The sequence below is a fragment of the Copadichromis virginalis genome, linkage group LG17 (genome assembly GCF_057382275.1).
Source record: "Copadichromis virginalis isolate Kocher_CV1m ecotype Utaka linkage group LG17, C_Virginalis_male_GT1.1, whole genome shotgun sequence".
Taxonomy (NCBI): domain Eukaryota; kingdom Metazoa; phylum Chordata; class Actinopteri; order Cichliformes; family Cichlidae; genus Copadichromis; species Copadichromis virginalis.
This window is the reverse complement of record NC_140634.1, coordinates 31,266,716-31,287,256: the sequence shown is the minus strand read 5'-3', so window position 1 is coordinate 31,287,256 and position 20,541 is coordinate 31,266,716. Positions and strand designations below refer to the sequence as shown.

The window sequence follows — 20,541 nt, the reverse complement described above, 5'->3', positions numbered from 1 at the left end:
AGGCGGATGAGACCAGAAACCTTTGTTCTGCCTTTTCCTCCCAGTACCGAGTAAAACCTAGAGAACGTTCATACCTCCAACAACACTGCGCTCGTATTTTGCTGCTTGGCGATCGCAGATGGTCATTTTATTAATCAAACATTTGCAGAATTCATTCATTAGGCTTTATACATAATTTTTTTTCCCGATAGCTACAACCCGAGGGGGACAACTGGCCATTTTTTTCTGTCAGCTGCGAAATGGAAATAAAACGCGGAACTGAAAGTGGAAGCAACCGAGGTGCGTGTATCAGAATAAACAGGGGGGAAAAAATCACGGTATCTTATCTTATATGATCCCCGATCTTTGTGTTGGTAACAATGATTTTTACAGTGACCTCAACGATAACGGCGATTGCCTGCTTCTGTTCTCTGTTGATATTCCTGCAGTATTTGGAGAAGGACTCACTTAATCCACAGTTGATCTCATTAGAAAGTGATGGTTGTTTTCCTTCACTCCGTCAGTGGTTTGGGCTAAACATCTGTGCTATCAGAGCATTATTTCTACTTACTAGCCGTATTACCTCTGCCAGAAATCCAATAGCTTGTGCATCCTGCATTATAAAGGTCAGCAATAAGTCGTGTAATCCGTGTTGTGAGTTTGTGGGGGAGTTTGATGGATGCCGCTGTCAGTGCACCTCGGAGCAGCGCTGTCATGTCATTATTTTACGCAGCACTTTGCCACTACACGTCAAATTAACTTATGCATCCTGTGCCAGCATATAAAGCGTCAGCCGTCAGGTGGATGCTGTTCACTCAGGATCCTCAAAGAAAGGCTGTCGCAGCTTGTTTGCACTTATTCTGAGGTAGTTTCCCTTTTGTTTTGATTTTGTTTTTTGTCTTTCTTAGCGTATTTACTTAAATTACATCCTCTTTTCAGGCAGACAGGCTCACATCACAAAGAAATCCAACATAACAGAGGTGATTTAGTGACTTTCTTGAAAGTTAGGAGCGAAACATCATTGCGAGGCGGACATTCAGATAAGAAAATGAATGAAAAACCTTTCTAAAATTTTCTGTAAAGCTTGACCTGCTTGCTGATTACCTAAGAAGTTCTCACAAAGTGTGAAGCCAGCTTGATATAAATCGCTGCTGCTGTAGGACACACGGTGTTGTAGGCCTGTAACAAAACAATAAGACATTTGTCTCTGTTGTGGTTTTGCTTCTTCTCTCCTACTCTTCAGGTAATGACCTTCCCCTCCGTTATCTTCGGCTCCTGGCCCCACCCTTGCAGCTTTTATCAGCTGGAGTGTGGCAAGTTGTGCAGCAGGGACTTGTGGATCACTACGGGATGCTGGAAGAGTTTGTTACCATGGTGACGGAGCTGGTCCCAGAGCTGATGAGCTACAGTCAGAGGGCTCAGCTCATCCTGGGACTCAGGGCCAGGGTCAGTAGTGTTTACGTTTTGGTCATACTGAGAGGAAGCTAAAGCTGTAGTCATTTAAAAATATCTGATTTTTGTGTATAACCAGCTGGTTCTGGAGCTGTGTCGAGGGGAGCATCCAGTGGATATGCAGATCATTCAGCCACATCTGGACAGAATAAAAGCCCCTGTCAGTACTGCCAAGGATCACCACGTAAGTGAACTTTAGCAGGAAAATGCACAGCTGTGTAAAAGCTGAGCGCTAGGTTGACTTAGCACATACCTGCTATGCAGTGAAGAAGTCCTCCTTGTTTTGTTTGGGGGGGGGGTTCTCATTAAGTAAAACTAGAGTGAGTTATTATACTAGTACATCTTAAAAATATATAGTGTCATTTAAACATTTGGGGGGGGGGTGCTATTTAATTTAAAAAAGAACTTTCATATATTCAAGATTCATTATACGTAGTAAAATAATTAAGGCCTTTCTTTGTGTTTGTTTAGATAATTATGGCCACATTTTAAAAGAATTGATTAAATTGATACTGAAATGGTATAAATACCAGTTCAACCTGCTGACTTGACAGTTGTCCAGATGATGATCATCGACACCCTTCACAAGGAGGTTAATCCACAGAAGGTCACTGCTGAAAAGGCTGCCTGTTCTCAGAGTTCTGTATCGAAGCACATTAACTGAAAGTTTGCTGGAAGGGAATAGTGCGGTGGGAAACTGTGCTTGGACAACAGGGCGCAGCTTTGAGAGGATTGTCAGTAAAAGTTGATTCAAAGAATTTGAGGAAGGAGCGGACTGGGGTTGGTTTCAGTATTATTTCCGGGCATTTCATCTGGAAATCAAGATCTTAGAGGAAAGAGTGGAGTCACTAATCTAAAATGTTTGAAGTGCCGTGTGAAGTTCCTGCTGCCTGTGAGGATATCAGGGTGCCAATTCATCTGCTGGTGTTGGTGGTGGTTGGTGATGTTACAGCACGTCTGCGTTCACCTGCTGTGAAGCTCATGCCAATCTACTTTTTCAGCAGGACTTACCACTGCCTACTGTGACTATTACATGGTTTGCAAACTATGTTATTCCTGTACTTGATTGGCCAGATAACTTGGCTGACGGGAACCCCACAGAGAATCTATTAGAGGAAGAGGAAGGTGAGAAACACCCAACCCAATAACACCCAAAGATGAACTGAAGGCTACTTTCAAAGCAACCTGGGCTTCAGTGTCACCTCAGCAGTGCCACTGATGTGGTAAAGGAACCTCGACTAGGAGCCTACTTAGTGTTTAAATCCACAGGAAATAGTTTTGAGATTTATTTTAGGAAATATTTTAACTATTTGAGACACTGGACTTCTGATTTTCATGAGCTGTAAGAATATATTCCTCTTTTTTTTCGTGTGTGTGTTTATATCAGGTCACCATCAACCACGTGGAGGAATCGGAGGTGAACTTTGTGGAGCTGGTGCATTCGTTACTGGAGGATCCCTCTGAAAGAAAATATTTTTTCCAGGTGAGACATCTTGCAGAGACAAACCAGACACATTCAAGCTTTCAGGAAGACTTCAGTAACTCTGATAACACTCTCAGAGTCATCTCAGAATTCACATCATGCCCGACCTTGAGGGTAGATGGAGTACAGTATCAAAAGACTAAATGAGGATTCACTTTTGTCAGCCAACACCAGAAACGTGAGGCTGAAGTGGGCTCACCAAAACTGAGCTGCTGAAGATTGGGGGTGGGGGAGGGTGTAGCCTGGTCTGATGTGTCTTGGTTTCTGCTGAGGCACACAGATGGTAGAGTTACAATTTGGCATCAAAAGTGTGTCAACTGTAAAGGCTGCTGGTAGCGGTGTAGTCATATGGGGATGGTTTCTTGGCACATTTTTGCCTCTTTTGAACCATTAGGACACCGTTGCTGGTATGAAGCTGTCATGATGCCTCTCAGTTTGTGGCTTTTGTGGCTTTCTTGATCAGAAATGTATAGTACTGGTTCTAGATTACTCACCAGCACCCAGATATTTTTGGTCCTTTAACTTGTTGAACTCTAATTCCTGGTGACACAGGCGGAACATCTGGTTTCACAGGCTGTGCCGCCTGGTCTGTTGTTTAAATATAGACATGTGTGGTATCGACAGAAACTTCAGAATCTCAGCTAAAAGCTCCCAAAATTATTTCTATGACTGCCAAACACAGCTCAAACGACAAACAATCAAAGATAGCACGAAAAGATGTAAACGCAAAGTGTCGAGTCACCTGCCAGCATGTACGCGGACAAGCAACGTCTCTGCTGAAAGCGCAGAACTCACAGATTCCAAAACTCCAAGTTTCATCACACTCCAAACAAAATTTACCACACTAAACTAAACACACAATTACCTTTGCTCCCTTGCTTCTAAAAATTCCACCACGATAAAACCGCTCCTGCCGCACACTTCCATCTCCCAGTGTGCTTCAAGAGCAGCTTCCCATCGCTATTTTGTCTTATTCACTTATTTACACACAGATGCAATACACACCACTCTGCGTACTTTGCGGCTGTCCGTGTTTTTATTGCTTTGTTTTGCAGAAAAGACCTCTGACAATAAAAGCCTTATTTCTGCTATTCAACACCTAAGAAATTTAAGCTTTCGTAGATGGTGCCAAATTGCCAAAAGCTTAGCTATGCTTCCAATAAAACCTCTGAAGTGACTTTGCTCTGTGTCACTTCAGCAGCGTCCATCTTTGTCTAAATGCTGATTCATGGCTTTCTTTAGTTTTTGGTCTACTGCAGCAGATTTTCACAGGGGTTATGTGCTATAAGAGACACAAAAAAGGAGTCCAGGAAAGACTTCTTCATATTTTGCTTTGTTCAATCCTCAGTACCTTTGACACAATGGCATTTGCTGTGATGGTTACACCTAAGAGTAATTCTCACAAGTGTAAGCTTTATTTTCATATCAAGATGGTTTACACAGATTTTGTAATTGTAGAGAACTAATCGAATCATTTTGGGCATGACATTTTCAAGCAGGAGCCTCAGAAAGTCCCTGGGGTTTTAAAAGGTTAATCATGGTTTAAATATCACTATGAGATGGAGGCGGCAACAACTTTACATTTTCCAATGGCTACTTCAAGTAAAAGTGGCCTTAAAGTGGCTTTATGAGACATCACAGTGAGTTCAGTGGCCTCCCCAGACACCTTTGGGATGTGGTACAACTGTGAAGTTGACTGATGTTAGACATGTCAGCACGTGAAATCCACGAAAGAGATGAGGCTGTATATGCATTAGGAGGTGCTTTAATTACGGGTCTCTATAACATAAGGCACAGATGATAAATAAGAAGACAGCTCTAAGTTTGGTGCAGGGAAAAGCCTGTTCTAACGTTTGAGTCTAAGGTTTATTTTTTAGCACCTGGCGGCTCTTTTTTACTTCTGATCCGTAAATAATCTGCATCTTTCACGTGATTCTGTTTATTTTGAAAAGTCTCAACAGGATCTTGAGCTTTATTGTGAAAGGTTTATGTGGAACATGAACAAGCGGACACGCGATGCTGTTACCGTCATTGTTGCTAACCACAACTCATAAAAACATGCGCTTGTCCGTCCATAGTGTGGTTATATAAAATATAAGAGAAAAAGAGAACTTTAAGAAATGAATATAGCCACTACAGTGACCATCAAGACGATGAAAAAATACTGTCGTAAACAGTTTATTTTGTGACACCACGAAACAAACGATAGCTAAAATGAAACATAGACGTTTTTATATCGTCATCCGATATATATCTTTATATCGAACAGTCCTAATGTTTCCTGACAGCACCCCTTTATAGCTGTACCTCTCTTAACCAAGGGCATTCAGTTAAAATTTAAGGAAGTCCAGTTAGAGAAAAGTTCCTCAAACAAAGTTGAATAAATTCATTATAACTAAATGCAATATATTTTGAAGTAACCTAATATTTGTAACAGTATCTGTATATAGTTTACAATTTGGTGGCAAGAGCTTCCTGGCTCTGGATGGAGGCAGTCACACTTTCTCCCTTATCTTTCCTGCTTGGCTTCTCATGTCTTTTGTATAGTCTCGCTTATTCTCTAACCTAAGAGAGTCTCCCAGACTTGTTCTCTAAAAACCTAAAGAAGAATTATGGATTTGATCAACTGGTCCCTAAATGCAATTGACACCCTCCTCTCGACGAGAAGCCTGAGTTCGGGAGAGCCCGTGACAAGACATTGAAGACACCTTTCCGGAACCATGATAACAGGGTTCTTGCTGATCGGCGCTGGCTTGGCCCTGGGCTTGGCCCTGGCTTATCAAAGAATAAAGAAAGCTGAAACGGCTGTTCAAATCCCCACAAGGCTGCCCGCTATGTTGATTGGAACGATGGAGCGAGCTGTGGCTTCTCAGAATGGGCTCAGATGCAGCACGGATGACATCTTGGAGACGCTTGCGGGTGCTGTGAGTACTGAGACCGACCGACAACATCTGACAACATCTCGGAGAGGCTCACGGCTGTCGTAAACGCTCATGCTCTATGAGCAAACTGGATAACATCTCGGTATGGATGGATAACATCGTGGAGAGGCTCGCAGCTCTCCAACGAAAACCTGTGACCAGTGACGGACGTTAGACAACTGTAAAATTGGAAGCAGTTTGTTTGCACTAACCAAAACAGCTACCATCTTCATCTCATGCGGCCCCCTGGCGCCAGCTGGATGCTCAAGGCAAAAACTGACAGGAATAACAATTCTCCCTTAGATAACAAGACCGTGTTGTGACTTTCTCCCTCCTCATTCAAGGCCACTTGCGTCGACCGAGGACTGTTGACTTTTGCCTAACTGGGTGAAGGGACCCTGCACTCACCCCCCCCTCCAAACGCCTTCGAAGCTTATGTCTTCTATGTTGTGAGATGTGCTGATTCATGTGCTGAGATGTTTTTTTCTGTTCTTAAACTGATCTCCCCGTTGGAGCTCAGTCTGGGGGGAGTTATTTTTTTCTCCTTGTCTTTGCTCGTGTTGTGCATTTTCCATTGTTATATCTCTCTGGCCTGTCTACCCCATGTGATGTTTGTGTAATGTATGTATGGTCGGAAGGGTAAGATGGAGCTGGCACGGCTGGCAGCCTTAACCCAATTTCCCTCGGGATGAATAAAGTATTATCAATCAATTGAGTTTGCATTGAAAAATTACACCAAAAAAAAGTTTTTGAGAAGTTTCAATTAAAAAATAATGAAAATGTGTAGTCTATCCATCCACTTTTTTCTGTGGTCCGTCTATTGGTGACTTAGGCTCTTAATCATTCTGTGCCTTTCTTTCTCACTTGCAGGAAATCTTCCCGGTATATTTTGGCTCAAAGTACGACGCAGCACTAGAGATGCTGGTGTGGGAGTTCATATCCAGACTGGAGGAGCTGCTGCCCGTCCCAGACTTCACACAGGTGCTGTGTATCTTTGTGCTCATCCGTGCCAGGCATCACTAGCCTGTTGCCTGATAATGATTGTTACATGACACTTCAGCTCTGTTTTGTCTGTCCCGCTTAACTGTATAAATGTTAACATGTCCAGATTGGAATTACATTAAGAGACATTTAGCGCTACTGTGGAGACAGCAACACGTGAACATGTGAATTTATTGTTGATTAGTTTTGCTTGTTTCTTCTTTTTTTTAAAAACCTGTTGTAGTTGTGCATCATATTAACACAGTGCACCTTATCTGTCTCCACTGGCACGTTTCCAAACTGAACAGCCATCAAAGGCTGACTGGAGCACAAAGACTCAGCTGGGGCTCAGCTGTCTGTACCGCTGTGGAGAAAGGAGGGTTAACAGGGTGCACGCTCACCAGGGCCTCCCAAAAGGCTCATTCCCTTTTTAGTACTGAGCCACTAGAGAGAAACACTAGAGCAAAGCTAAATTAGAAGCAGTCCAGAGTATTAGAAATACACGTGTTCACATCAACTATATTTAATTACATGGATCACATATTCTAGCATTAAGTCTCTTCAAATGAATTTAAATTCTTTATTTAATTCTATGATATAGATCATTTTGGCTGTATAAACAATTAATTTAACTAATATAATAAATAATTGCAGAATTACCAAAAATAATACCTTGATTTTTCTTTCAGTTGGCCGCCTTGCTCAGAGATACTCCGTCATTCCTAGACGACTGTTTGCAAACCCTTTTCCCCCCGGAGGACATGAAGGCTGTACTTGAACACCACAGAAACCTCGGCCATTTTAAAGAGAAAGGTACTGCGGGCACGCACTGGTGGGAGATAATTGCACTTCACCGTGTCCTGAAATGTGTCGAGAGAAAGGCTCGTAGCTCAGCGGCACTGGAAATGTGGCGCGAGGGCGTTCTGAGATTCATAAATTGAAAATGTTATTTGCAGGTAAAATATTCATGCTTACTTTGAACTCTTGTTGTGTTGTTGTCACAGGAGTGCTATGTTTTTCTCTCCATTAATTTTGCTACTTAATTCCCCATACTTCCTAAATTATGAATCCCAAAGCCTTGTCATAAAAAAAAAAGCTCACTGGAGTTTGTGTCATTCAGTTTTATTTATGCAAGACGTAGTTATTCTCAAGGCGCTTTAGAGTCTGCGGTAAAGGCTTTACACTATTATAGACAGACATCCAGTCCCTTTGTGAGCAAGCATTTGACAACAATGGAGAGAAAAAACGTCTCTTCAACAGGAAGAAACCTCCGGCAGAACCAGGCCCTGAGAGGACAGCCATCTGTCGCCATCAGCTGTTGGGGAGGGAAAGCCAGGAGAGAAAAGTAGAGCAAAAAGAGATCACAAAGAAATGCCTAGACAGCCTGTTTATGTTTATTTCAGTTGGAGTTTGGACATGTCTGACAGCTGTTTTATTTGTGTTTAAGTTGAACCAGAGCTTTAATAACAGTCTAATCGCTCAATTGTAGATCCCAGATTATTACCCATGGATGACTGCATCCTCACCTCCCTGTCACTGCCTCCTGGGACCAAAACTGTCATGGAAACAGCCTCCTGCTCACCTGCTCTCAAAGACTCCGACCACAAAGGACTTCTCAGCGCTCCCGTCAACGCAAGCAGCACGGAGAAGTCAAGGAGGAGCTCTGAGCCGATCAGGCAAGGACCGAGGGAGACGAGGGACTCTGGCAGTTGGCAGCTGCAGGCTAGAGCTGGAAACATTTCTCAGGAGAGGAAAGTACAAAACATAATTAGCACACTGCCATGCGACGAAACCATAGACCTCACTACATCCAACGAGACTGCAGACACGGATTCAGAAGCCAGTGAGAACAACCAAAGTTTGAGGGCAGCTCGCATTCTCAGGAAGAGGAAGCTGAGCGGAGGTGTGGACATTCCCACAAAGCAGCAGGAGACTTCAGCTTTCTTGTAAGGTTTCCATATGTTAATATATGTTTTATTCATTTGTTGCTAACAAACGGTCGACATCACATGTTTGCGTCTGTCCATAACTTTATCTGTTTGATCAAAGTCATGCTAGGATGTAGGTCTACTGGTCCGCCTTTAATGTTTGGTTCAGACTGAAATCTCTCCCCAGGACGTAAATGATTTCCTATTAAATTTTCAGCAGATGTCTACACTGCAGAGAGCGTGAATGCTAATATAGAGTCATGCGAAATAGAAAGTACAGGTTCTCTCATTCACGAGGTTTGTTTATAAAAATCATCTGGTCCTTAGCAGGACTTAAAATTATGGAAATACAACCTCAGATGAACAACAAGGCGTGACATATTTCACAGAGTCATTATTTATTTAACGAAAAAAAAGAGCCAAACTAGAAGAATAAGCAGTGTGTAAAAAAAGTACAGTGATCCCTTGTTTATCGCGGTAGTTGCGTTCTAAAAATAACCAGCGTTAGGTGAAGTCCATGAAGGGGCCAACTTTATTTTTTCCAATTATTATAGATCTTTTAAAGCTGTAAAGCCCCTCACTACACACTTTATACGCTTTTCTCAGACAGGCATGAACATTTTCTCTCTTTCTCTCTTGTTTAAACACTCTCAAAGTTCAAACCTTCGTGGAAAAATAAGTTCAGTTTATAAAATGAAACCAAAGATTAAACCCTGTTTTCAGGGCCAGAACATGGGAATAGAGCAGCTGCCAGAGAATTCAACATTAATGGATCAATGTTACGGAAGTAGAGGAAGCAAGAAGAATGAGTTGAGTAAAGTTTATCTGACTGTTTTGTTTCGCTTAATGCTCCTTATAATTTGGTGTGCCTTTATGGTCCGAAAACTTCTACCTTCCTTTAGCATGTCCAGAAGTCCAACTTTTTGTGCGATGGTTAGCATCTTCCTCTGCGTTTTGGGTGCAACCGCAGGTGCCTTTGACGGTGCAAAACGTTTCGTCGACATTGTTGTGCTTGTTGGGGAGAAAACTTACAAACAAACAGTACAGCACTTCAGAGTCACACTGCTAGCGATCGAAGATTTATGTACATTTGACAACCTGAACACATTCTGTACTGTACAGGAGACAGTGCCTCTAGGAGACAGTGGTCTACAGCCGATCAGGACGCGGAACACAATGTGCCGTAAAAAAAATTTGCACAGAAAAAAATCCACGCAACAGCGAGGCCGTGAAAGGTGAACCGCGTTATAGCGAGGGAGCACTGTACACCTTTACCACTTGCTTGGGTCAGTAGCATCCAGTTGCTGCTCATCAAATGCACTTAAATAACTGATCATCAGCAGTGATCTTAGAGAAGAATAGCAGCTAGCTGTCAATCTGCAAAGGGTAATAAAGCAATTTCCAAACAATTTGAAGCCATCGATCTAAAGTGAGGAAGATTATTTATTAGTGGAAAACGTTTTAGGCATGTTTTTTGTTTCATTTCTTTTCACAGAAAGCTGTGCATAAATGAATGAATTGCAGCAAAGCTATAAAAAAATGGGCCAAAATTCCTCCACAGTAATGTGAAACATTGATAAAGTCACACGGTGTTGTTGGTAATGGTGGTTGATCATAGAGTGCAATTCATTTTTTACACACTCCTGTATTTCAGTTAGAACAGCGTTAAATAAATAATTACATTTGATGAGAAAACGGTTTGTAAGCGAGCAACTCCAATCGTAGTTTTTTAACCTTTGCAGGGAGTCCTCAGTGGATGATGAGAATTCAGGTGAATCTCCTCTCATCTCCATATGGGGAGATTATACAGGTGTGTGCAGTTTATACATGGTCTCAATCTAATATTTGGTTTTGTATTTCTAAGCATTGCTTTAACTGAGTCTTCGTGTTTCATTTCAGACTCTCAGGAGGGCTCTTTTCCAGTTGTAACGGACACAAAAGTTCCCTGGTCGGATGAGGAGACGCTCCATCTTCTCGACATCTGGGGGAAGGACTCCGTGCAGCGAGCTCTGAAGGGCTGCTTGAAAAACCGCCACATATTCACCCAAATTGCACAAAAGATGGCAGAGAGGGGCTACATGAGGACAGTGGAGCAGTGCCAGACGAGGATCAAACGACTGAAGAAGTGCTTCCGTCAGAACAAGTGGGCATTTAACGACACAGATTTTGAAGCTCTCGCTGACGTTTGTCAGATATGTTCACTGATCCTGTTGTTTTCTCCCTGATCTGTCGCCGGAGGGAACTCCAGGCTGGAGCATAAATTTTACACACAGCTGGATCAGGTCCTCGGCTCATCGGCTTCCTTGGCCGTTCCTGAGATCACCTACGACGTTGAGGAAATTATCGATGAAGACGAGTCCCGAGACGGTGATGATGACTTGCAGTTTGTCGGACAAACGGGCCACCTGGAAATTGGTAGGAGGTCACATATTTGTACTTAAGTTTAACTCTTGCAGCACAATTGTTAGTGACATTAAAAGCTTTTCTGTCTTTTAAGGCTTCATACAATTTTGCATCTGAAAGAAATGCTAAGGATTACAGAATTTACTATTTTCCCTCTGACTCGTAATGCTGTTTGTCCGTCCAGTCTTTGAATCCAGATGTTTAAGTCTCATTGCTACAGTCGTATAAAATCATGCACAAAGCCGTGCAGGCTGCCATTGCAAACATTTGTGAAAGAGTGGGTTGATCTAAAGAGCTCAAAGAATTCAATAATAATAATAATAATACATTTTACTCAAGGGCGCCTTCAAGAAACCCAAGGTCACCTTACAAAAGAACAAAATTAATAAATGGAGCAATAGTCATAAAATACATAAAATGAGTTCACTTCTCTGGCTCTTGACGAAGGCGGTCACACTTTCTCCCTCTCCCTTCCCTTATCTTTCCTGCTTGGCTTTCTCATGTTTCTGTCTAGTCTTGTCTGCTTCTCTCCCTCTACCCTGGAAGAGTCTCACAGTCTGTTCTCTAAAACCTAAAAGAGGAATTATGGATTTGATCAACTGGTCCCTGAATGGAATTGACAACCTCTTCTCGACGAGAAGCCTGGATTCAGGAGAGCCCATTGAAGATATCTACCTTTTTGGAACCATGACAACAGGGTTCTTGCTGATCGGCGCTGGCTTGGCCCTGGCTTATCGAAGAATAAAGAAAGCGGAAACAGCTGTTCAAATCCCCACAAGGCTGCCCGCTATGTTGATTGCAACGATGTTGGAGCTTGTACTTAAGTTTAACTTGGAGAAGCTTGCGGGTGCTGTGAGTACTCCGACAACATCGCGGAGAGGCTCACGGCTCTCCAACGGGAATAGTGAGGAACCGGTAATGGACATTAGACCGACTGTAAAATTGTCATGCAGTGGTTCGCACTAAAGCAAGAACTCCACCATTATTTCATGCGGCTACCATATCGGCGCCAGCTGTGGTCTCAAGGCTGGAGCTGAATGTAACAAACAGTTTCTCCCCTGATAACAAACTGTGTTTAGACTCTTCATTCCAAACGCCCTCGTACGCTTATCTCCAAGGTCGAGTCGGACGGCGGGTCTGGGCCCAGCGCTGGAAAAATAGCGGCAGGGCAGGATGGCTGTGTCTGCATCGGCTTACTTCTCACCCCTGCTGCTTGTCACGTGCTTCGTGATATTGTGATGTGGACATTTGTGTGCTCTTTGTGACTTGCTCATTGTGTTGTACATTTCAGTGTTTTTCCGTAATACTACCGGTCTCCGACCTGTCTCCCCATGTGATGTCTGTGTTGTGTATGTAAGGTCGGGGGGGGGGTCCCATTTCGCTGCAGGGCAACTTGCATGTGACAAATAAAAGCTTTGTTGATAAGACGTGCAGACGGGACAGTAAGATGAATAGCAGATGAGGATCTGAGAGGGTGGGAAACAGTGGTGATCTGAAGCAGGTCACACAAATAGGAAGGAGGAGATTTATGGATACACAAGTAAGATTTATCCTGATGTCTATGGGTAACCAGTGAAGCTGCTGAAGAACTGGGGTAATATGAGCTCTTGACGGAGTGCGAGTTATGACCCGAGCTGCAGAATTTTGAAGAAGTTGGAGTTTATGAAGGGACCTTATAGGGAGACCAAATTAGGAAGTAATCGATACGGGACGCAATAAGACTATGGACAAGGATGGCAGCAGCATGGGGAGTAAGGAAGGGACGGCTTGGGTTTCCATAAATAACCAGAGTCGGTTAATATTACGTAATTCGAGCGTGATGGTGTAATAGGATGCCTCTGTTGCCTTTGTTGAAATTTCTTCCCTCCTAGATATTCCACACTCAGCTATTAGTGGTATTATTTCAAAGTGAAAGCATTTATTAACAGTAGCAAATCAACCACAAAGTGGCAGAGCATGTGAGGTAACAGAGTGGGGTTGTTGAGTGCTGAGTCCGTAATAGTCGCCCATACTCTGCTAACTTAATGTCTGCATAGTCCATTAACATCAGCACAGGAACTGTGTATGGGAGCTTCATGGCTTGGGTTTCCATAAATGGTTAGCCCCTGCAGGTGCAATGTGGAGGTGGTCCAGTACTTTTTGTCCACATCATACGTAGAGATGTGTCCATTTTTTTGGACACAGTATTGTTTTGCTCAAAATGGAATTAATACTTCTGACAAAATTCTGTGATTTGTTATTTTAGGAACGAGAAGCGTTCCCTGGACAGACTTGGAGACCTTGGCCCTGATCAACACATGGGGTGAAGATAAGATGCAGCAGGAGCTGAGGGGAATGCACAGAACCGGGCACATTTTTTCCATCATATCCAACAAAATGGCCACACAGGGTTTCTCCCGGACGCCAGAGCAGTGCCAGACGAGGTTAAAAAGGCTGAAATCGAACTTCAGGCAGTGCTACCAAAACAAGTATGTGTGCTCGGAGTGGAAAGAGTAAAAGAAAAGTTTTCGATTTGTAAACCTAATATCTCTGCTCTTTTGTTGTCCCTGCACTGTAGCCTGAAAGGACAGGAGCAAGTTCGGTGCAAGTTTTACAACGAGCTGGGAAGAATTCTAGTGAAAGACTTCCCTTCAGTTCCACAGCTGGAAGAAATACCAGGAGAGCCCGAAGAACGCAACTTTCCTGCCTACACTCATCCAGACATGGGTAAGCTCAGTTTCTCTGCTCAGGAGGACCGTTTAGATAAACAGCCTGCTTCCCAATTTGTTTGCACTGATTGGCTATTGCTTGGTCGAGACATCAGCTGACAAGGAATCTATTGAGCTCATTGCTCCTTTTGGGCAAAGAGCCAATGAGCTCCTGCTATGGCATGGCATAGCAGGAGCAATCGCTACTCTTCAGTGAGTGTTGGTAAGGTTTTAGTAAAACTAGATTCATTTGTAGTGGATTTCACTGTTTGTGAGCCTCCTGGATTTCTCATTTGTTTGTGCAGTACTGCCAAGCAATGACAGCAAAACTTGGAACTTTCTTTCTCTGCTTCCCACATTACAATTGTGATCATGAGCCAGATGAAGTACTACGTCGAGGCAGTTAAATGTAGGGAAGTACAAGATACATGAGCAAAGCTCCACATTATAAAAATCACCATTTGTTTTTGTACTTTCTGATTTTGCCCTCTGGGGGGCGCTGTGGACATGTAACAGATATCTAAAGTTAGAAGTGAATGCTTGTTTTTCTAAATTTTGCACCCACACTTCTTCCATGACTTTGTGTATATTTATTATTATTTCTGTTGTCAGTTTGTTGTATTTAGTAACTGTTTTCTTTATTTGTGGTTCAATTTGAAAACCAGAAATTATATTTAACAGCATAAACTTTTGTGTTTATAACTAACTGACTGAGATATACAGAATGGATATCTGCCTTCAGATCATAATCATCTCACTATAACATAATGTAACCTTTTCTTTCACATAATCCATCAGTAGAGTACATGGCAGCAGAATCGATGTAAAGCACAGTGCTGTGCCCAAGCCTTGAGCCACTCATCATTTCCTTATATTCCAAGTGTTCTTAAGCTATAGTTCTCAAGGTCTTTCATAGTTTTTCTTTGAGCATAGAAGCTTTTTCACTCATTTTTAATGCAGTTCTTGTATCTTATTGTTTTCAGAGAAATGAAAGATACTTAACTCAGACCTACGAATCATTCAAGCATAAGACAACATCTATCTTCTTGCAGGATGAACCAGTACAGTATTAACACATAACAGACAACTTGGCAAAAGAATAAATATAATAAAAAATGAAGGATATCTTTGGGCACTTTGTTACTAGCAGTGTGTTGCAAAAGATATCATTTGTTACCTTTTTTTTTTTTTTTTTTAGTTGATTCTATGAAAAATGCCAAAAATGCCATAAGATAGTTTGACAGATATAAAGTAGTATTTTTGCACCTACAAGGTGATTCTCAAAGAGCCTTTTGCTGAAAACTTTGCATGGTTTGCAGTGTTTTCTTTTTAAAAAATGAGGAAAGAGGACAAGTGAAGGACAAAAGAAGTGGTGAATGTAAAAACTATCATCAGATGAACAGTATCTGAAAGTCATGAAGAATAAAGAAGCTCGTGGCTTCTATGGTGTATTTCAATTTATATTTTCACATTTCAATAAATCGCTGTTCCAATCTTCTGAGCAAAATGTAAAGAAATGAGAGGTAGCTCAAGACTTTTGTACGGTATTGTAGTTATCTAAAAAAAAAAAAGTGAAATAAGGGATTGTGTATTGATGTGTTTCCTTTTTTATTTCTGCCTCTTCAGAGTCTGCTGTGGAAATTCAGGAGGACAGGAGGAAAGTCCCTTGGTCAGACAAAGAGACGATCATCCTTCTGGAGATCTGGGGAGACCCACAGGTAAAGCACAATGTTACAATCCATGCACTCCCCAAAAAATCTTTCGGAAATGTCCATAAATTTCCTGATAATCTCACTTTATTGCTGCTTCATTCTGTATTACTTCACTTTACTACTTTTACACGGAATTCTACCTTCCTTCAGGTCCAGCAGTGCCTTAGACGCTACCCACACAACGGTCACATTTTCACTGAAATTTCAGAGAAGCTTGCCGCTAACGGCTACTCCCGCAGCCCCGAGCAGTGCCACACGAGGATCAAACGTCTGAAGGGGAACTATCGCCAGTGTCGGGAAAACATGAGGTAAAAACTGCACATCTGGAGTCCCGCACCGTTGGAGTGACTTTGTTTTAACGCACCTGTCTTTCTGCCTCTAGCTCATCTGGGACTGACAGAGTCGACTTTAAATTCTATGATCTGCTGGAACAAATTTTGGATAAGCAGCCATCAACGTCGTCTACCATGGTAACAGACTCCATCGAAATATCAGAAGACTCCAACAGTGAATCGGTAACAGAAAGAGGTAAAATTTCTGTCTTCTACCCACCCCCTTAATGTTAACTCAGAATGGAAGATTGTTTTAATGCTTTTTCATGCACCACAGCTCTGAACTTCTTAAGACCTATTCATATCTATTATGAATGGGCTTTAATTTGCCAAGTTCCTGGTACAAAGTCCATGTGATGTGAGAATCTTGCAGGCGAATGCCTTTTCAATACACTGCAAGTGAGTGTGAATCATGTCTCCTACCTCCTGCACACACAGATGACACCCTCGCCTTAGCAAAACATAAAATTTCCAGAAACCAGAGCTTGTCTGACACAGAGTATCTACTCCTGCATGCTGCATGTGAGAAAGTAAAGGAAAGCGTAAACACCTCATGCACTGCAGGCTCAGTTTTTGCACTGCAGGCTCCTTGTTCTCCACCTGTTTTCTCCTTTGTCTTTCTCCAGACTGCATAGAACATAAGCCTGCTGAATATGCACCCAGAAATCTCCATAAACGCCTAAATAACTCTTGAGAATGAAATAAGCAACAAAAAAATTGCGCAAAAATCACTTAAATACTGATTAGCATGCAGCCACTATCATCACAGAACCTTTGTGTTCAGTTTGTGTCGGAGTTTTTATTTTACACAGAACAAAACTGCTGGATTCACACAGGGGTAAGATCAATAACAACTTCTTCAATCCAATTAGTGTATAACAAATCACCAGAGGTCCCTATGTAATACTAGACCCATGCTAATTGGCCTCAAAAAATAGTGAGCCCCAAATGCTTTCAGTAACTACATAATTTAAGCCATGTACTGTATGTGCGGATGATTATGATGACTTTAGACTAAAGTGAAGTGAAAGTAAAAATGAATTCAACACAGTTAAAAAAGTATTCCTAATCCCATTTTTCCCATTTTGGATGTTTTATACTCATGTTAAATTTCTGTGTCTCAATCACAAGACCCAGAAATCAACATGTCAGCTGAAAAGCCAGCAACCAGCTCTTGGACAGACGAGGAGACCCTGGTACTTGTCGATATCTGGGGTGAAGAAGATCTCCAGAAGGCCCTGAGGGGTTTCGTCCACAACGGCCACGTTTACGCAGACATTTCCGAAAGAATGCAGGACCTCGGTTTTTCGAAATCCTCGGAGCAGTGCCGCTGGAAGGTGAAGTCTCTGAGGAACAACTTTCGACAGTGCTACGAAAGGAAGAAGTGAGCTCAGTCTTTCCATCGGTTTACCTGTTTTTGTATCGCTCTCTCTGAGTGATGCCTCCGTAACTGCCGTTTTCATTCCCGCTAGATCTGGAAGAAAAGTTGATTACAAGTTCTACAGCCAACTGGAACAAATACTGGGACAGGAAGCAGTTTCTCTTGATGAGTATGATGAAAGGGATGAACAAGAGGAGCAGGATTCAGGTACAGAACACGCGCTCTGCATTAGATTAAAAATCAGCTACAAGTCAGATATCTTACATGTGTGTCTACCTGTAACAGGTGCCGATGGTTTGAACACAACGTGGACAGAGCAGGAGACGGTTGCTCTCATCGAGGTGTGGGCCGCAGATGATGTGCAGCATGGCCTGAAAATATGCGTCCGCAATAGTCACATATTCGCCGAGATATCTGAGAAAATGGCTGCAATAGGCTACCTGAGGACAGCGGAGCAGTGCCACTCCCGGATTAAAAGGTTGAAGAAGACTTACAGGCGTTACTGCAACAGCCGCAGGTAAAAAACAAACAAACAACAATACATGCTTTATGCTTTTTGAGATGATCCAGGCTCGAATGTTGTTGGCCAGCTGACCGTGGATTTATGTTTTCCAGAAATGGAGGGCGGCCCACGGCGTTCCGATACTTCAACCTCCTTGCTCCGGTGCTTGGCGACGAGTCTATTTTTGCCCCTGTGGACAGTACCGATGCCACCTTACAACCTTTGATGGACAATGAGCCTGTCTTATGTGGGTTTACACAGCCAGTCAGTAATACACAGGGTTACTGTGCATATATGAACTAAACTGCCAAAGATGAACACAATAATAAAGGCGTTTCCTCGTTTTAGATGAGCAGCCCTCGACCAGCCGGCTCCTGGTCGACCTGAGCCGAAAGATGCCCTGGTCGGATCAGGAGACTCGCACACTGCTGGAGATCTGGGGTGAGGACGGCGTTCAGCTCACTCTGAAGGGCTGCCTGAAGAACCGACATGTGTTTGACTACATCTCAGAGAAGATGAACGACCGAGGATTTATAAGGACCTCGGAGCAGTGCTACACCCGCATTAAGCGTCTTAAATATGGCTTCCTCCATGAAAAGTCAGTAACGACAAGATTTTGATTCTCACTTATTCTAAACTTGTTTAGATGTTTATTGGTTTTAGTATTGGTTTTGCTTTTAAAATTTTTACATTTGACACGATCACGGGTGAAGGTCCATGTGAAGTCATGACAATCTCAAAAGATTTCAAGAAAGAACTCAACAGAGCATAAAGATGCTCTTTGTCGTTTACAGTAATTAGCATAAAAACTGTAATTAGAGTTCTGGTTGTAACTGTGAGGTTTTTTTACAAATGTAGGGGAGAGTTTAAATTCTTCAATGAGATGGAAAAAATCTTCAGGAAGGAACTGAAAGTCGACGACGTGGCCGCAGACACGTCGGCTGCAGATGAGCCAGATGACTACATACTCGAACTGGGCCCAAAAAAAGGTGTAACTATATGGAGTATGTCACAGTGTGTGTGGGGGGAGCTGCACAGATGTGATGTGTGCTTTGAAAGTGTTGATGAAGGAGTATAGAGAAGGGCACTGTTTCTTTGTGGAGCTAGAGAAACCATATGACTGGGTGCTAAGAGAAGTGTGGCAATGCATGAGGACAAAAATCAATGTTTCTTTTCTCACAGTCCCCTCAGGTAACCAGTGGGTGCCCGACAGCGCTAAGCTGCCCTGGAGCGACGGAGAGACCGAGGCCCTACTGGACATTTGGGGGAGCGAGGAGATCCAGGAGAACTTAAAGGGCAGCGCCAAAAACAAACAGATCTTCCTCCAGATCTCTCAGGTCATGACCAGCCAGGGCTACCTGCGCACTCCTGAACAATGTCAGTCCAGGATAAAGAGGCTGAGGGCTAATTTCAGGCACTTCCTAGAAGGCAGAAAGTAAGCTCAGCAGTTCATTGTTGAGAGGTTACAGGGCACCGTGAGGTGGTGGGATCATCCATAATGTAAACGTGTTTTTATCTTCTGAGCATATTCACACCTCAGAGTTATCAGATTGTAGCTTTTTGTCTTCTCATCAGTCCTGATGTTCTGTGTCGTGTTTTCAGAGGAGAGAAACAAGAATGCAAGTTTTTTGAGAAGCTGGTGCAGATATTTGGCAACAAGTACATAATAAACTCAGACCCACTGGCTGACGATACAGCTGAAGTCATAGGTAAGTCTGACAAAGGTATCTGTTATTTTAGCACAGATACAGCAGCTTTAAAAACGCATACTGTTTGTAGGGTTTACTTCATTTTTACACCGATGGAAACAAGTTATAAGTCTGTTTCCTGTTTCCGGTGTTTAAACTTCATTATTGTTTTTGCTTTTTTAAATCTAGATGTTGCACAGATATTGCTTCATTGATCAATTAAGGTCTTGGTCCATAAGTATTGAGACAGTGAGGCAGTGTTTGTAGTTTTGCCTCTGTATTACCACCACAGTGCAATTTAAGCGAAATAATAAAGATGTCTATGAGGTTCAAACTTTAACTGTCACCTGTTTTCAGAGGCTCAAAATGAATGAAATAAACTAACATAATTTTAAATTTGAGGATTTCTTTTTCATACTTTGATGAAATTCCTTTGCAGTCAGTGAGTCTCTGAAATCTCAGAGATCTCACCAAAGGCTGCCTCCCAGGCTTTTACTGCAGCCCCCTTCAGTTGATGCTTGTTTGTGGGTCTCTCTCTGCCTTCAGTCAATGCACCAGAATTTTGATTTGGGCACTCCTGAATCTTCTCCCCTGTCTCTCTCTGATCGGTTTATTTGACTTTTTCAGCCTAATGATGGCTTCCTTCACTTTTACTTACAACTTTGGACCTCACTAAGAGTTCCAGTAAATAGTTACCAAATGAAGGTTCAACACATGGAAGCGACTCCAGATCTTTTATCTTCTTGGTTTTTAACGAAGCAATGAAGAAACAAGGTTCACCTCCTTGTCGGCTGCTTGTTCGATTATTGTTAGGCCTCTGTGCATGAATATGGCTACATCTTCTAAATAGCTGATGAAATCTTTTTGTAAAACCCAAGGAATTAAAGCTGAAGGTCTGCACATCAATCACATCCTGATTTATGTAAAATCCACTCTGGTAGTGTGCAGAGGCAAAACTACAAAAACTGTGTCTTTGTCCAAAAACTTTTGATCCTAACTGTAGCTCCACATTTTGAGAAAAGTGTTCATTCATGAATTTACTAAATATAAGATCAACAGCAGGACTGCCAACATCACCTGTTCCCAGTCTCC

At 42.5% G+C, this 20,541-nt stretch overlaps 1 protein-coding gene across 1 annotated transcript in view; it reads left to right on the top strand.

Moving 5' to 3' along the window:
- Positions 1-21: 21 nt before the first annotated feature.
- Positions 22-20,541, top strand: part of LOC146689704 (uncharacterized) — a 21,493-nt gene continuing 973 nt past the window's right edge. Inside the window, exons 1-23 of the mRNA XM_085436387.1 lie at positions 22-279; positions 1,223-1,425; positions 1,511-1,615; positions 2,819-2,914; positions 6,706-6,816; positions 7,506-7,629; positions 8,306-8,762; positions 10,487-10,554; positions 10,644-10,887; positions 10,993-11,159; positions 13,393-13,615; positions 13,705-13,853; positions 15,461-15,552; positions 15,697-15,854; positions 15,929-16,074; positions 17,010-17,262; positions 17,351-17,466; positions 17,545-17,776; positions 17,875-18,008; positions 18,110-18,359; positions 18,620-18,750; positions 18,944-19,196; positions 19,364-19,470. Of these exons, the coding sequence (XP_085292513.1) occupies positions 240-279; positions 1,223-1,425; positions 1,511-1,615; positions 2,819-2,914; positions 6,706-6,816; positions 7,506-7,629; positions 8,306-8,762; positions 10,487-10,554; positions 10,644-10,887; positions 10,993-11,159; positions 13,393-13,615; positions 13,705-13,853; positions 15,461-15,552; positions 15,697-15,854; positions 15,929-16,074; positions 17,010-17,262; positions 17,351-17,466; positions 17,545-17,776; positions 17,875-18,008; positions 18,110-18,359; positions 18,620-18,750; positions 18,944-19,196; positions 19,364-19,470 (3,859 nt within the window). The 5' untranslated portion in view covers positions 22-239. The remainder of the gene's footprint in view (positions 280-1,222; positions 1,426-1,510; positions 1,616-2,818; positions 2,915-6,705; positions 6,817-7,505; positions 7,630-8,305; positions 8,763-10,486; positions 10,555-10,643; positions 10,888-10,992; positions 11,160-13,392; positions 13,616-13,704; positions 13,854-15,460; positions 15,553-15,696; positions 15,855-15,928; positions 16,075-17,009; positions 17,263-17,350; positions 17,467-17,544; positions 17,777-17,874; positions 18,009-18,109; positions 18,360-18,619; positions 18,751-18,943; positions 19,197-19,363; positions 19,471-20,541) is intronic.